General features: G+C 36.3%; 1 protein-coding gene across 8 annotated transcripts in view; it reads right to left on the bottom strand.

Annotated features, from left to right (window-relative positions):
* NOS1 (nitric oxide synthase 1) overlaps positions 1–17,436 on the bottom strand; it is a 156,733-nt gene that overhangs the window by 41,461 nt on the left and 97,836 nt on the right. For all 8 annotated transcript variants that reach the window (XM_063454192.1, XM_063454191.1, XM_063454198.1 and 5 more), the window contains exons 3-13: positions 14,680–14,782; positions 9,505–9,642; positions 8,974–9,119; positions 8,247–8,409; positions 6,504–6,595; positions 5,155–5,296; positions 4,864–5,003; positions 3,634–3,808; positions 2,328–2,429; positions 1,701–1,895; positions 140–225 (exon numbers count right to left, since the gene is read on the bottom strand). In XM_063454192.1, coding sequence (XP_063310262.1) covers positions 140–225; positions 1,701–1,895; positions 2,328–2,429; positions 3,634–3,808; positions 4,864–5,003; positions 5,155–5,296; positions 6,504–6,595; positions 8,247–8,409; positions 8,974–9,119; positions 9,505–9,642; positions 14,680–14,782 — 1,482 coding nt within the window. The remainder of the gene's footprint in view (positions 1–139; positions 226–1,700; positions 1,896–2,327; positions 2,430–3,633; positions 3,809–4,863; positions 5,004–5,154; positions 5,297–6,503; positions 6,596–8,246; positions 8,410–8,973; positions 9,120–9,504; positions 9,643–14,679; positions 14,783–17,436) is intronic.

The raw sequence follows: 17,436 nt of genomic DNA, 5'->3' as shown, positions 1-17,436 counted from the left end.
TCTATGAATTAAATAGATAGGCTGAGAATCATGGGAGTTGTAGTTCAGCAACATCTGGAGGGCTGGAGTTTGAGGAAGCCTGGTTTAGATCTTTTCAAGAGTTTAGTAATTTAAATATTTACTGAAATGTAACACTTACTTGGCCAGCTTTTTAAATCCAATAGCTCTCTTCTTGGTTGGTGTCCCGTTAACACCTTTCCATATGTGGGTATTCCACGGGTCTGGCTAATAGTGTTAGATAAGAAAGCAAACATAGGTGATACAATTTGTAATTCAGAAAATTTAGCTTAAAACCAATAATGGATATAAAATGGGGCAGTGAGGTATGAAACCTTTACCACAACTTTTTTGTATAACCTTTTCTCATGGTTTTAATAACTTGCAAAGAAAATTAATTGATGTTGCATCCTTGCACTCCATTAATTGTAAAATGTAAATACATTTTTGTCCACTAGTTAAAGGACCACTATAGGCACCCAGACCACTGCAGCTCAATGAAGTGGTCTCGGTGCCAGATCCCTCTAGGAGTTACCGAGAAACTGCTATGTTTACCTATGGGTTAATCCAGCATCTAGTGGCTGTCTCATTGACAGCCGCAAGAGGCGCTTCCACGCTTCTCACTGTGAAAATCACAGTGAGAAGACGCCAGCGTCCATAGGAAAGCATTGAGAATGCTTTCCTATGGACTGGCTGAATGCGCGTGCGGCTCTTGAATCCCCAGCTCTGAGGTGGGGGCACCCTCAGGGCACTATAGTGCCAGGAAAACGAGTTTGTTTTCCTGGCACTATAGTGGCCCTTTAAACAAGGATCAGCAAAGATCTTTGTCTTTTGTCATTAAATAATTTGCAGTCCATGCATGCTAACTAATCAAATACATTAAAACATTACGTTCGAGAACAAAAATATCTAGATAAATGATAAATAACTAATGAAAACAAATTAAAATTGTTATGTAGCTACTGATATTAATTGTGCATGAAAAATAAAATAAACTACAAATGCAATGACTTGTTTTATTCAATTCTAAAAATAATTTCTAGTTTTATATCTTGTTCAGTATTATTAGATGAAATGCTTTTCCCATACCAAGGATTCCCTGGTTTATTGAACAGCGATCAGCAGAGCTGGTCTTATTAATTACTTTTGGGCTTAACACAGCTTTATTTAAGCAGCACAGCAAACAGATTTGAGTTCATTGATGGGTAAGTGCTGACAAATTCCAGAACCATTGCTATAAGTCTTGTGTGTATTTCTTTGTGTGTTATAATTTTTTTCTATTAATCTTGATGAACACTAAATTCTCCTCAAGAGGGCTCCCATCAGTACAGTTTAGGCAAAGATGAACTGCTTATCTCTGTGATTAGTAAATTATATTTTAATTATATTTTAATTACTGGCCAATCGTCTAAAGAGCAAACAATTCCACGATGAGCTAAGTTATAAACTCTCATTTTTTTAAATAATTGAATTGCGTTTAGTAAATGATCTATAATGCATTCCTTTGGCATTCTCAGTACTCTTTGGTTACAGTAATTTATAGTGTTGGCTACTATAAATGCTAGGAGCATTGTATCTGTCAATACAAGATTGTTTTCACGTTTTGAAAGCTACATTCTGAGTGAAAGTAAACTGACTGAATACTGGGATTTCTACAACAAGATTTTAGCAGCCATTGATGTTTTAGTGGGAAAATACAATACCTGATATTCGAAAGATGGGGTAAGACGGTAATTGATCATCTCCTGGTGGAATACAGGGGTAATGCTCCCAGACATTGGTGGTACAATCCAAACCCAGTCAGCTGGACAACCCCCTCGACAGCGATACTCGTTTTCCATGTGTTTGATAAACGATTCTGTTGCAGAGTGGTGATCAACAATTGTAACTTTATCGCTCTGGAACAAGAGCGGAAAGGACAGTCATCACATCTGTTTAAGATTCATTAACAAAGAATTTGTAATGTATCATTTTATATATATAAAAAAATACATTTAATTACACAGATAACCACTTGTCTATTGCATTAACAGATCTGTAAAAAAGAAATGAAAAACTGTAGAAGCCCAACTAGCATATGGTGTATCATAAACTCTCAATGCTAATAACATTCAGGTTTGCCTTTTCTTTCAGAAATCAGGACACTCACTGAAACCTTCCAGGAGAATCTCTAGTCCACATTCACAAAGTAGAGCTGTGATTTCAGTCATGCCCTGACATAAGTAACAGCTTTGCTAGTTGCTCAGGTTAATGGAGAGTAAAGTGAATTATTCTGTAATATTGCCTGTGCTCTTGAACCATTTAATTCCAATAGTTATTTCCATTTGTACCTGGAAACTGTAGAGGACTGCGATGTTGATTTCCACCAAAGCTTGGTCTTTCCACAGTGAAGACATTTTTCTTGTGTCCAGGTTCATTTTCTTGGCCACTTCCTAGAAATTGTAAAAAATAATATTATAATATTACCCTCAGACACGTAGATCCATGAGTCTTCTGATCGGGAGAAATTGTATTTTTCACCCAAAACAAAAGACTTGAAAGTCAAATTTCCACCAGACACCGTAAACCAAGGATGTTGGTGTAAGAGTTCGGCCCAGGGAATCATTGAGAAATTAAAGCACTAACTCACATACTATCAAGAGATGGAAGATATGTTATTCTGGAATGTTGGAATTGTTGGCCGTTCGATGTGGATTTTGATGTTAAAATGCATTTTTTTTCGCACTAGAAGCAAACAGGTATCTTAAAATTTTATCGTTCTACAAATTCCTGAATTGTCTGTCATCTTACACTTATTTTAATAGTATTTGAGAGTGATGGGAAAACTAATATTTTGGTTCTGGAAGGAGATACTGTGATATTGTGGGATGTTTGCGGTTGACAAAATGTGCATTGACTTAAGGATAATTATTATTTATTTTTTTAATAAACAATCATTCTATTAAAGCTGCAAAATAACTCTTCCTTATGAAGCATTTCTTGTGTATAGATCATGCCCCTGCAGTCTCACTGCTCAGTTATCTGCTATTTAGGAGTGCAATCCCTTTATTCCTACAGCTCTAATCACATCTCTACTGGGGTGACTCACACAGTACCCTTACATACTTCCTAAAAAAAAGTTCTAATTTTCAAACCTAATTTAGGAGACTGTTTATTTTAGATGGTGTGTGCAAGGCAGCCTCCTTAGATAAAGTTAGATAAACAAGGTTATTCGCTAAACGAATAACACTCTAAATGTTCAATAATTCATTCTGAATGGCAAAACTGGGGGAAAATAGCCATGTTGTCAGCATAAGATGATTTGTAGAATTTTTCCAGCTATTTTTACATCAGTTTTGTCATTCAAAATGAATTCTTAAAAATGTGGAGTTTAGTTAATAACCCACAGAAGGAGGAAAAAAGATTAACAGGAAGAAACAATACATTTTGAAACGGAAACCTGCCTACTTGTCAGCATTATCAAAATGCGCACACACACACACGTATGCTTTTACTACTATTTATTTTAATGTAAGTTTTATGACACTCCTAGGAACTTGGGAGTTTATGACAGCATAGTTAAACAGATATGATTTTATTTATTATGCAGTAATCCATTCCTGCCAAAAGGAGGAGCTCTTTACCAGGCCACAGTACCTCCAGAATGTTATAACGAGAGTTGTCACAGTAATCTCGAACACCTATTTCAGTCCCCATGTACCATCCACTGAAAGGACAAGCACTGAACTCCAAGCCTCCAATCTCTAAAAGCAAATTGGCTACTGCAGGCAATCCGTACCACTTCAATTCCAAGTCCTTAAACCATTCAAATCTGAAAGTAAAACAGAAATGGGGACATTTCAAATGTGATACAAAATGGTACTTCTGCCGCATTGAGAACATATTCTGCAGTAATAAGAGCATCCTGACAATCCCAAGAACTGATGAGTGGTCTGTTATAATTACACAAAATCAGTTTTAGATACCCCGATAAATATATAATTATTATTAAAGGGTTATTCCAACCCTTATTAATATAGGTTTCAAAATAATGAAAAATGCCCTAATGGGAATTATTCTGTAGGTCTTGCCCACTCCCGATCACTGTAAAATTGTTTTCAAATAAATTAACTTCCCTTTCTCCAGTGCCAAGGTCCTGGCGGCTCTTTCAATGCCCCCATCTGATGTCATCGATAGCCACAAGCAGTCCAATCAAAAACATCTCACAGTGAAGCCTTTGTTTTGACTATTTAGCCGGTTCAGAGCACATGCCCGTGCTCTGTTCCAGCAAGGGAAGTGGAGTGGGAGTAAAGAGTGAGTTGTCTACAGGTCAACTTTCTTGAAGTAGTTAAGTAGTTTTTATGAAAAAAATATTTCCTGTAACTCCATCGAGGGCAGAATTCACTTTTTGTCCCCCCGTGTCTAGATTTTCTATTCTTATGCATATTAGAACAATGATCTTGTATGATTGTAATACTGATAGTTTGTCCTAGATAAAGCAACACAGACAGGTGGCATGTAAAGTTTGAAGAAAGGTGCTTCCATCCCAGACTTGTTGGGCTATACCCACTTAACCCCATAATATTCAATGCCATTTTCAAAACCAGCTGTACTTATAGAGGAGAATGGAAACTGCAGATACAGTCATGACAGACACTTTTCTCTAACACACACTTATCAGTAGTTGTTACAAAGCCAATAAATTAGATTTTTTTTATTTGCAACAAAAACTGGGAGGGTAGGGGCAGAACCCCACATGCTCATATAAACTAGATTCCATTGCTATAGTGACTTATTTTATTTTGAACATCAGTTTCAATGTATTCCAGAAAACAAGGTATCAAAGCACCACTACACAGCAATCTCTTCCACTCTTAAGCATCTTACTTTGGATGCCTGATCTGGACTTCCATAATCATCTCAGGGGGAATCTCGAACAGCTCAGGATCATTGCCATCCGCTTGAAGTACAAGTGGAAGGACATCAAAGCGACCTCGTGGTGCTTTCCAACCTTGCTGAATGCAAATCTACAAGTAGAAAAAAAAATGTTTCATCACCAATGTTTCCGAGAGAGTTCTGCTACGAATTCCATATTTATTGACCCATGCTGTCTGTCTAAGGACTCATTCACGGATGCACAGATCCCTGAAGAAGTGTTACTAGCTAGCAAGAGGTTACCTCTGTTAATTCCACATTTGCAGGATCTCCCAACACCGAGCCATCAGCCTGTTTGTATCCTGCATAACGAATAAGTTGAGCATTCCAGACCCTGAAATCATGCTTTCCGTCTGTCCTTTGGGGGAAGATAGTGATCGCTGATCTGTGAGGAGAAAGGGCAGCTCACATTATATTTATAAAATATTCTGAATGAATGCACAATAGTGTTCCAAACAAACTTTCAAGCAGTGAACATCACATATCCTAGGTTAAGTCATTATACATGTTTGTAGAACTTTGTGTGAGATCTTTGTAAGTGCTTTTGAAGGTGCTTCTCGAAAATGTGTTTCCTTGTGCACATTACCATTTCTATCATCATCAGAACTCCTTATCACCCTGGAAATTTGGACTAATAAAACAATATTTAAAATTTGAATGTATTTTTTTCTGATCAGTAGGATATTTTACATAGTTACATAGCTGAAAAAAGACTTGCGTCCATCAAGTTCAGCCTTCCTCACATACGGTTTTGCTGTTGATCCAAAAGAAGGCAAAAAAAAAAACCCAGTCTGAAGCGCTTCCAATTTTGCAACAAACTAGGAAAAAAATCCTTCTTAACCCCAAAATAGCAGTCTAATTAGAAACTATATCCCTGTGTGTTATGTTTTTGCAAGTATTTATCCAATTGCAGTTTAAGCATCTGTAAGGACTCTGATAAAACCACCTCTTCAGGCAGAGAATTCCATATCCTTATTGCTCTTACTGTACAAAAAAAACCCAAAAAGCCTTTTCTTTGTCTTAGATGAAATCTCCTTTCTTCCAGCCTTAATGCGTAACCTCGTGTCCTATGTATAGCCCTGTTTATGAATAGATTTCCAGATAATGGTTTGTACTGGCCCTGAATATATTTGCATAATGTTATCATATCCCCTCTGAGGCACCGTTTTTCCAAACTGAAGAGATTTAAATTTGTTAACCTTTCTTCGTAACTAAAATGCTCCATTCCTTTTATCAATTGTGTGGCTCGTCTCTGCACTTTTTCTAATGAAATGATATCCTGCTTTAGAACAGGTGCCCAAATTGCACAGCATATTCAAAGTGTGGTCTTACCAGCGATTTATAAAGAGGTAAAATAATATTTTCATCCTGAGAATTTATGCCCCCATTTATACATGATAAAACCTTACTGGTCTTCGCAACTGCAGGTTGACATTGCATATTGCTGCCTAATTTGTTGTCTACAACAATTCCCAAATCCTTCTCGTGTGTGGTTATCCCTAATTCACTACCATTTAAGGTTAATTTGCTTGTGCATTCTTGACCCCGAAGTGCATAATTTGTAATCTAACATGCACATTAAAAGGTCTCACCTTAGGTTGCCTTTATTGGTGGCATATTTAATGTGGTTGCAGATGTAATTATACATTCCGTGAGCAGTTGTGCAATCTCGAGCATCAAAGACCTATAACGAAAAAAACAAAACAAAGGGATAATATTAGCTGGTAAAAAAAGAGATTGGGCCCATGCATTTAATTACAACAACTCCACAGAGAAACCATAATAAAAGAACACGCACAGCAGTAGAACATATGCAGAGCCTACATAATTCATTAACTTTGTATCTTGTGCACATATAACTTTATCTTAATTAACATGTTCCATCACAATTTGGAATGTGACAGCAACTGCACCATAATGTGATCTACATGAGAATAAGCATCTAAAATCTATCGATTCTAATGCACAGGGATGCATTCGGCATATTTCTTGGAAATATAACACATTTTACTTTTGTTAAGTTTTTATTTTATTTTCATTATACCCATATTTTATATGGGTATTTAATGATTTATAGAAATAGAAAGACAAACCGATTCATCATTGTCTGGTCACAGATGCAAGAAACAGTCATAGAGCAATTTAGCATTACAATAGCCAATATCAAGGCTTTACAACACCATTGCTCAAGGGCCAATGACAGGTCAGTGTATTACTTACTGACAGAGGAAAAAAAATCCTATTGATTAATTGCATACTAACTGACAAAATGCTCATACACAGTCAGGTCAGTGGACCTCTGTGACTGAATGAGACAACTCTGATTTAGATCAAATCACTTTTGGACGAGCTAGCAGATTATTGTTTGCCTTCAAGGGTGACAAATGGCTCTTTTTTTCCCCCCAATTCATAGGGGTATGGGACATTCCTGGGTCACTAGATAAAATTGCCTTGAAATCTAATTAATCAGATGCGTGCAAATTATACTCAGCGGAACTACACCAACCATGAAAAAAGTTATGCACCAACATTATTTAAGACTATATTCACTGAGGCTTAGCTATCAACAATATGCAAGGAGGCAATGATTCCAACCCTAAAAATGAATGGTCACTTTTCTGTGAGTGACAGTTCTTGTCAGTACCCCAGTTAACACTATCAATGCTTTTACTAGATTGAAAAGTACAGAGGAGACAATCACACCTTCAGTGAAGTGCTGCCGTATTCTATGCTTACCTGTATGCACATGTAAAGTAGCTATTCCTCTAACATGGTAAATACATAGTGGGCCATGCATGTTGACATTAAATACAATTCTTAAAGGGACACTCCACTGCAAAATTACAAAAATAAAACAAAAAAAAAGTAATTGGAGGTATATGTAAAAGCAGCTTGTAAAAGCTGCCGATCTCTTGTCAGCAGCCTTTGTAAGCCCACCAGATCTTCCTTAGGCCAGACATTCTGTGACTGTCCAATCACAGATTTCCCAATGCAGCTCAATGGGAAGTCTTTTCAAGGCAGATGCTTTGGGCAATTGCTACTTATTGAGATTGGCATCACTGAGCTAACGAAACCAGGAAGTAACAGAATCAGTTATCTGATTGACAGCCCGGGGGGTGAAACCAGGTTAATTTATTAAACTACCATATTCTATTGCAAGCAAGCTATAGTGCTTAGATGTTTGGAGTGCATCTTTAAAAATAACCATTTCAATTTTCTCATGAAGAACAAGTCAATTTCTAGCCAAATAATTACAATTTAACATATACTTATTGATGTTTTTTTTTTTTATGTACAAATATGTAACAGATGGCATCTCAAGTAGGATTCCTGACCTGCAGCTTGGACCACTGGATTCTGCCTACACAACGGGCTGCATTGCGCCATGCATGCTTTGCTCCATATATCAGCTCAGTGTCTTTTAGCTGGTAGGTATCTGTTTCTTGAATCTCCTTTTGTACTTCCTCCAGTCTGTCCATGTGAGCTTTGGAGCCAAATCTTCCAAGAAAAAAAAAAAGATAAATCCATTAATGTATCATAAATACAATTATGCCATGCATTTAATCATGACTAGAAGCATTTAGGCGCCAACAACACAATATTCCAACATTCTCCTGGTTCAGGCTAATGCATGATAACCTATATTTAAAAAGGCACTCTGATAACAGGATGAAATCATACAACCATATATAAACACCATGAAAAATATCTTTACTTACAAGCAATTATTAAATGGCCTGGACATACAGTTGCAAATGCTGCAATGCAATATTACATTTAACGAGAAAAAAGATCTGCTAATTATGCAACATTCATGTACAAAACCATATTTCAGTTAAATAATTAGAACAACGTTGAAAGTATATCATGCATACTCAGTCCTTTATATGCCTTAGTATCTTTGTGTTTTTTGTTTTTTTTTAACAAAAGTGATAACACAATAAAAAAAAAAGTCCTATTTTTTAATACACAATAAAGTGTAAGGTCCAGTTAAGGGGCAATTTTAGTGCTTGAAGCTCATAGTATAAAGTATAAAATTTGCATTATAGCCATTTATTTTACCTCTTAATTGAAGAATAATATTGGTCAATGAATTCCTTGGCAAGAGGTAATAGTTCCTCTTTGGTTCTGACATCTTCTGGTTTGCGCACATATTGAGGGGGGGTCATGACTGCCCCCAAACATAACTGCTGTGAACAAGGTGTTGGCTGAATAACGACAGGATATAAAAATAGTTATTGGAATTAGTAAAAATATGAGAAAATGTAATTTAATACTAAACAAAATGGCTGACAAGTAATAATATACAGGTGGACACTGCATTTGGTATGTTTAGTATAAACGGTTCCCCATTGTCTCAGAGCTCTGTTCTAATAGGGCACCATGAATCCCTTCAATGAAGCAAATTTTAGAAGGATGGACTCACACCAGATATGTGTTCAGGAAATCTTAATTTTGTGCACAAGCACAAGGCATACATTAAATGACATATACCACCAAGACCAGAGTGATGTGATAACCTTCCATACATTTGTTGGAAGCAAGTGTCCAAAATTAATCAGAGTTTATGAACTTTTGGACTGAGCAACATACCATGGAAGATTTGAAATGGAGTGTATCGTGTAACACAGCGTTTGTTTCCCAGTTCCGAATTTTTAGATAGCGAGGACATTTGGAAGGACTTCCATTTGCTTGGGTTTTTGCAGGGGAATGTCTTCCTGAGGTTGGAACCTAAAGAGAGAAAGAGCATAAATTCCAGAGAAAGGAGAGAAACATATAGAAAAATAATAAAGATGACAAAACATCAAATAATGTCTAAAACAGGGTGACTTCGAAATATTTAATGCTGATACAATACAGTCAAGTTTTATTGTATATCAAAGGATATTTACTTGGTTTGGTGATATCTGTTCGTACTTGGTTTTAAAATTGATTGTGATAGTTGATAGTTTTAAAATCTGCTGTACCATTTTCTTTCTATTATATAATTTTTTTTAAATCAAAATCTAGCTATATGTTTTATATAATCTTAAAATGAGTTCATTTTAACATCATTAGGTAAAGCTGGGGCAACTTTATTATTGGCCCGTCTTCTTTAAAGCCAACGAAGGTCAAATAATGTTTACTTGCTCCCAGTGTTTATAAAATATGAAAGTTAAAATAGTCTTACCAATAGCCTCGACAAACATAACTTTGAAATGAGACAAATTTGAAAAAAAAATAAAAAATATATAAAGAAAATCATGACATGTAATAATCAAAATAGAATCCTAATCATCCCCTGGGTAACCTAGTAATACCTGCAACACTAAAGATACCTGGACTGTAATCTGTACAACAGATAAAATGCTGTAAACTACACTGTTATGAGAACAGTTAGAAAAGCTAAAAATTCTAAACATTCTTATTGTGTGTCAATCACATCACAACAGGAAGCATTTAAACACAAATTTGTCTTCCTGTTTTATCCCTCCCATCATCTTTATTTTTTATTATCTGTGGTCTTTTTCTATTTTGACTTGTCCTCCTAGTGTGTTGATGCCAATCCAACGAGCAGCGTGTCCCATTTCACTTAGTTCCCTTTGTCTCGGTCCTGAGCTCTCTCTCTTACTCACCCCACTCATTACCAATTCTGTGTGGCCCTCTCTATTTAACAGTGCATTTCTATTGTTGCAAACCACCTTAAAACCCCATTGTGTCGAACTGAATTTCAACTGTTATATATATACACACACACACACACACACACGTGATTGCTGCCATGGATATTGCATCCATGGAACTGCACAGGTTTAAACTCTTCACAGCCTTCATGCTTTTACATTTATAGAGTACTCCAGTAAGATGAACCAAGTCTACAAGATTTCATTTTTAGATCCTATTCTCTCCAGTGCTTACGTTACTGTGTTAAACAAGGCTAATCATCTGCAAAAGGACTTATTCACCATAGCACTGCAGATGTTTGTGAACTACATTTTCCATGATGCACAGCAGGTCTTTCATCATGGCAAATTTAGTTTGCAAACATATAAAACACAAAGCATTATAGTTATATAGTCTTATTCAGCTGAATATGTGTACTAAAAATACAATTAAACATCTATAAGTTTATGCACTAAACCAGACATTGTCAGAGAACGGCACATTTCACGCCAAAAAAAAAATAAAAAAAAAAAATCTATATTGGAAAAAAAATCTTTTGCTCAATAATTTCTCAGTTTAGATATTTTAAATTATAATTTGCAATTCCATTGTCAATTCTCTGCAATTATACATTTAACGAATAAACTCCTACGTTTTTGAGTGTTCTTGTTATTTTGTCATATTTCTGATTCCAGATAAAAAAAAATCCAATAAGCCTCTGCCTGTAATACCCAATACCATTAGTACATCCATGCTGATATATTGATTATGATGCCTTCTGTTTATCAAAGATAAAAAGTCCTATATTTGGTAAATGACTTAACTAGATCCATTATTGCTAGAGCCTTCCAGATAGAGCTGTCACTTCCCTAGAGAGCATTTGATTGGCTCCTCTTTTAAAATCACAATAGTCTAACTGTATGTAGAAGAGTACTGGATCTTTGATTGAACACTACAAGCACCATCATCACTACAGCCTGCTCTAGTGGTTATGCAAAGAGTGCCTGGCGCTATCTCAGAATATGTAGTCAAATGTTTTATATTTCAGACGTATACCTGGCTTGTGTAGGAGGGAAAAAGGGAGAAAATATTTATGATGACAAGAATACCTAAGCTAGAAACAAGAAGCACCAGGTAAAATGCACAAGCCAGGTATACGTCTGATATATTAAAAAAAAGAAAGAATATGTAGTCAAATGTTTTCAGAATGGCTTGATAACTTTCTAGGGCCCTGTCAGGCTCACCTCCCACATTGAGTTTATGTTAGCTCCACTTAGCTAAGCACTGCCATGGACAGCCGGCTCATTGGCTGAGAGTGTCAACTAACTCTCTGCCAATCAGCACAGACCTACAGAGCCAGCTTAGTTTGGTGGCAGACGTATCTGGCAGAGGCGGTGGTGTCAGTTTTTAAAACTGTTCTTAAACGTTTAGCCAGGTACTCCTGGAACCATAACCACAACAGGGGTCTGTCGTGGTTATGGTGCTTGGAGAGTCCCTTTAAAAACACCACATAGAGACAGATGATGTCTAAAAAGCATGGTACCAGTAGGTGGTTCCTGCTAAAGAAGGGCTGTTACAATGTATTTCCCGAAGTGGACTCACAGAGTGACAATATTAGCAGCTCTTTGGTCCTGTAATTTTTTTGCTGTAGAGAGCTTTGACACTAAGTCTCAGTTGGAATTAGGAGCAAAGTATTTGCCATTCTGTTTGTAAAACAGTAACATGTAGATGTGACAAAACGAGAAGGGCACAGCACGGATTAAAGGAGCAGGTTCTACTTTCTGGGGCATGTGTAATTCACAATAGATCAGCATCAGAATGGAGGGGAAATCCTGCATTTATGTCAGAAATATAAGTTAAAAGCAGATTAATGTTGTGACTGAAGATCAGACGCTCAGTGAAAGGGATTACTAGAGTCATGCAGCTTAGTGAGAAATCACAGAGAAAGAGAATCTCTAGGCACGTATGGTGGGGGAATCCCATAATCTGTCTGTTTCTATGCTGAGTTATTTTACAAGGAAATCCCAGGTGTCCTGTGCATCTCTTTAACTATCACAATTCATATATATGTCAGATGTTATGAGAGTGGTCAAAGATCACATATTTCCAGGGTCATCTCTTTGTATTAGCACATCCTTCACCCCGGGTTCTACGTTATCACAACAATATAGATGTGTAAAAAAAAGATAGAGTGTAAAGCGTACATTTGAATGTACTTTGCAATCAGCCACACTGCAAGTTTTGCTGTAATTTCTCAATTTTTCAAAGACTGCACGGTTTATTTCTCTTCCTACCCATGACCTTTTGTTGATTATTATGTTTTACTCATGTTGTCATGGCAATAGTACTGCTTATTTTACATCACCTGTATCCCACGTACCACTTTATATATCTTGGTTGATTTACAATGTCTCTCAGGCTTGTGAATGTCTCACGTTAATGTCAAAATGTCAGCTCTCATGCCTCGGTTGCAGGATAACTCCTATTAAAGGGAAACGTTGTGCTGCTAGTTTTTCTTTTACTATAATTGTGCAATGTATTCTAAATTTCCTATAGTGTAATGACTAACCTCTGTGCTTGAAATATCTACCATGTGCCTACTCTTACTCATACCCGTTAATCTTTTTTTTAGCCTTTTTTTGGGTTGCTTCTTTGTCTGAACACTTGTTTTGTGCCTTACTTAGATTTCCAAGATGCATAATATATTTTAATATTTAAAATGGCTTTATTATTTCAATCAACACTTTGCAGAAACAGGATTAAGACAAGGAGGGAGATGTTTAGGTGTATGCAGTATAATTCTTATCTTCAAAGGAACACTATTCACCAAAACCACTTCAGCTTAATACAGTGTCTTCGGTCTATAAATGCTCCTGCAGTTTCAATGCTCATTTCTATGCTGTTTAGGAATGGAATAATGTTATTATTTTATCTCCTATGGTTGTCAGTGATACAGTCTCCCTACACTTCCTGAAAAGGGAGATCAGTTTCTCCCTATCTTACATTCTGGGTCAGTACCACTGTTTACATTAGAACATGCAGGGAATTGGGGTATATTCACTAAACTATTGTTTACATCGATAATCATAATACTTTTCTCCCTTTGTCCACAGTGCAGCTCTGTGAGAAGTAATTGATTGGTCATTGCCAAGCACCAATAAGGAAGTTAATACTGGGCTAAATGGGAGTTGACCAACTTAAGTGTGATAGAAGTCTTAAGGAACATTACAGGGTCAGGAACACAAACAGTGTTCCTGACCCAATAGTGTTAAATCCACCACTTAGGTTGCTTTCCCCTCTTAGCAACATTAGAAGAGGTTAAAACTTACCTTCTTTCCAGTGCCGAGCGGGTCAGCCGGCATTGTCCCTGTCCGCCTCCTTGGTGACATCATCAGCATTGCCATTTTTAGACAATCCAATGGTTTCCCAAAGGGAAAAATTCCATTTTGGCCAATCAGCACCTCCTCATAGAGATGCATTGAGTCAACGCATTTCTATGAGGAAAGTTCAGCGTCTCCATGCAGAGCGTGGAGACGCTGAATGGCAGTGCTGCCTAGTGGGCAGCACTGCCCCAGGAAGCACTGGAAAGTGGCCATCTGAAGTGTGGCCACTTGGAGGTGTCCCTAGAGGGCAATGAAAACACTGCCTTTTCTCTGAAAAGGTAGTGTTTGCATTAAATTGCCTTAAGGGAATGATTATACTCATTAGAACAACTATATTAAGCTGTAGTTGTTCTGGTGACTATAGTGCCCCTTTAAATCTAAGGATATGAAGGATTCTAAGCAATTAGGAACAGAATTTTTAAAACCTAATAAATTCATATTTTTTTAACTGTATTACAAAAATATACATTTTGTAAACTAGATATTCCCTTTAACCCCTTAAGGACACATGACATGTCTGAAACGTCATGATTCCATTTTATTCCAGAAGTTTGGTCCTTAAGGGGTTAAACTCATGAATAGGCTTTATATCCTCCAGATTGTTACTGATTTGTTATTCTTCCTCGGAGAGCTCAAAAGTCAATAAATGACAATCAGATGCTATTTTATTTTAAATGGTTCAGCTTGCATATCATCCTATCGTCTATAACTAAACATTTGAACAATCATTCTATTGTCCTACCAGCTCACTATCCAGATACGGATTGTTCAAAACCACTGGCATGTTGTTATTGTTTCTCCATAAATCATTGTAGGCTTGATCATTTCCGGGTTTCTGAGATTTACTGAAAATAGAAGAGCATAAAAACTTAATACAATCAATGCAATTTCATGAATAATACATATACATACATACATACATACATACATACATACACATATATATTAAACCTAATAAAAGTAATACCTATTATGATTACACAAGGTATGAAATGACAAATACCACATTCTGATGTATAAAAAAAAAAACACAAACCTGCATTTTATTGTTGTGGTAGTTGATTTTTATAGAAAGGGCATCACCCTAGAAAAAGGTTTGAGGAAATTGGCACCAGCAGCAGAAGGAATACTCTATGTCTTTACATGTAAGGGAACATAGAAACATAGAATGTGACGGCAGATAAGAACCATTCGGCCCATCTAGTCTGCCCAGTTTTCTAAATACTTTCATTAGTCCCTGGCTTTATCTTATAGCTAGGATAGCCTTATGCCTATCCCACGCATGTTAAACTCCCTCACTGTGAGCCTCTACCAACAGGGATAGAGGACGTCAAACCATTCCTTAAATGAGAGGAACAGGCGGGTAGCTACTTGGAAAAAAACTCAAATTGGCAAGAATTTGTATTAAGAAAGTAATCGGTTACAGAAATGTACAAAATCAACTACAATGATGTGGTTATTGTAGACAATTGACATGCATTATATTGAATTTCAGGTAACAAAAAAACCATGCTGAAAACAGAACAGTGCTGGATAAAGTTATCCAACATTTAAATTTTTGGATAAATTCCCCACAATTCCTAGTCTAGTGAGTCACTTTGAAGATGCATATAAATAGCAAGATTGTAAAAAAAAATAAAAAAAAAAAATTACTAAAGTAAAGCTATATTTTAAAATTATAGTGTAGATTGTAGGAAACACTGAACCTTTATTTTTAACATTAGCTTTTTCATTATAAAACCAACCATTAAAAATCATCATAGGCAGTGTGAGAAAATAATGGTATATACTTATAAGTTAAATGATACTTAAATGGAACCTATAGTCCTGAAAATAATATTTTTCTTAGTTTTTTTTTACAAGTTCCCCTGTATTGCTCAAATCTCTGTCCATCCCTTTTGATGTTAAAAACCTTCATAAAGCATCATAAAGTTTACTTACCTCATTTCTACACCTCTGCTGCAGCTGCCAGCCCCGCTCCCCTTCTTCCTCAACAAGCCTGCTGATGCCCTCCTGCTTGTCCAATCCACTGCTTCTCAAAGAGAAGCACTGGGGACAAAAAAAACACATGCATAGCAAATGCCACGCTCATCCAATCAAATGCCTTCTACGAACAGTATTTGATTGAAGGACTGAGTCTAACTCGGTTCTCACAAGGAAGCACCTCAAGGGGATGTCAGGAAGACAGCCACTAGAGGTGTGTTAACCCTGCAATTAAAACATTGTAGTTTCTACAGAACAGTAATGTTTTACATTGTAGGTTTAATTAGACAAGGACATTGCACCCAGATCACTTCATTGAAATTAAGTGTTCTGGGTTCCTATGGTGTCTCTTTAACCTTGTAGTTTCCCTAAATCAATATTTTTCGCTGTTGTCGACAATGTTAGACTTTTAATGTGGAATATATAAAAATTCATAACTAGTTGCACTATATCTCTTATCTATATAAAACAGGCTACTGACAGCTCGGAAAGACTACAGACTAGCATGGCAATACAGTCAATAGTGACATTGAAATTGTGAGGGCACGTCTCCAGTCTCCCAGATATTAGGCTGTGGTCGATTACCTATACAAAATGCACTCCAATTTTACAATAATATTTGCATTAATGGGTTTGTACCTACCCTATTGGTTACATGCTAAGAAAAAAGTGGGGTATATTACAATAAATTAATTAATATTAATAAGATGTCCCTTTTACAACCATATAACTGTGCAACATTCTAAGGGTCAAACATTTCCCATTAGCAGGGTACTTGTCTAGTAGAATGTAATGTAAAGGGAGCAAGTAAGAGATGGTGACACAGTCCACAATGAACACACACAGCACAGACAAACATAGATATTGAAACACCTGCAGGAAAGTCTTAAGACTGTAGTAACCCCCTTGTGAGTTTGGATCATCAGAGTTCAGTTCTTCGGTTCTCTATATTATCACACTACTTACATATTTATAGTAACAAAAAATGTTTTTACTCACTGTGACAGTTCGTTTGATAGACTACGGATTATGCATCAATAACCACATAAATCCATTTTATTGTTCAGTCAAAAAGATTAACTAAATTAATTAATCAATTTAGTTAGCTCAATGGGAAGCAGGATAGGATTTACAAATATACATTAAACAATTCCCCACTGTGAAAACACTGAATCAATCTGTTTTATCTGACAAACATGCCCTAAAACCAGCTAATTAAAAAAAAAAAAAAAAAACACACAAATCAAATACAGTGTCTTTAATAGATCCCTTTATCACACACATATATACATACACACACGTAGACAAACCTGCAGCACTGTGGAACAGGAAACACATCTATTTACCTATGCCTCTGTGTATTGCAACTAGAGATCTTGTTTCCAGCTCTGCTGATTAAACTAATGATCGTGTTATAGGGGCTATAATTGAGGTTTGTGAGCAATATCTCATATAGGCACATCAAAGTGTACCAGTTATATATGTACAAGTCATATTTGCAAAGTGTACCAGGCAT

The sequence above is a fragment of the Pelobates fuscus genome, chromosome 5 (genome assembly GCF_036172605.1).
Source record: "Pelobates fuscus isolate aPelFus1 chromosome 5, aPelFus1.pri, whole genome shotgun sequence".
Classification (NCBI taxonomy): domain Eukaryota; kingdom Metazoa; phylum Chordata; class Amphibia; order Anura; family Pelobatidae; genus Pelobates; species Pelobates fuscus.
The sequence above is the reverse complement of the archived record's forward strand: the minus strand, read 5'-3'. Positions and strand labels throughout refer to the sequence as shown.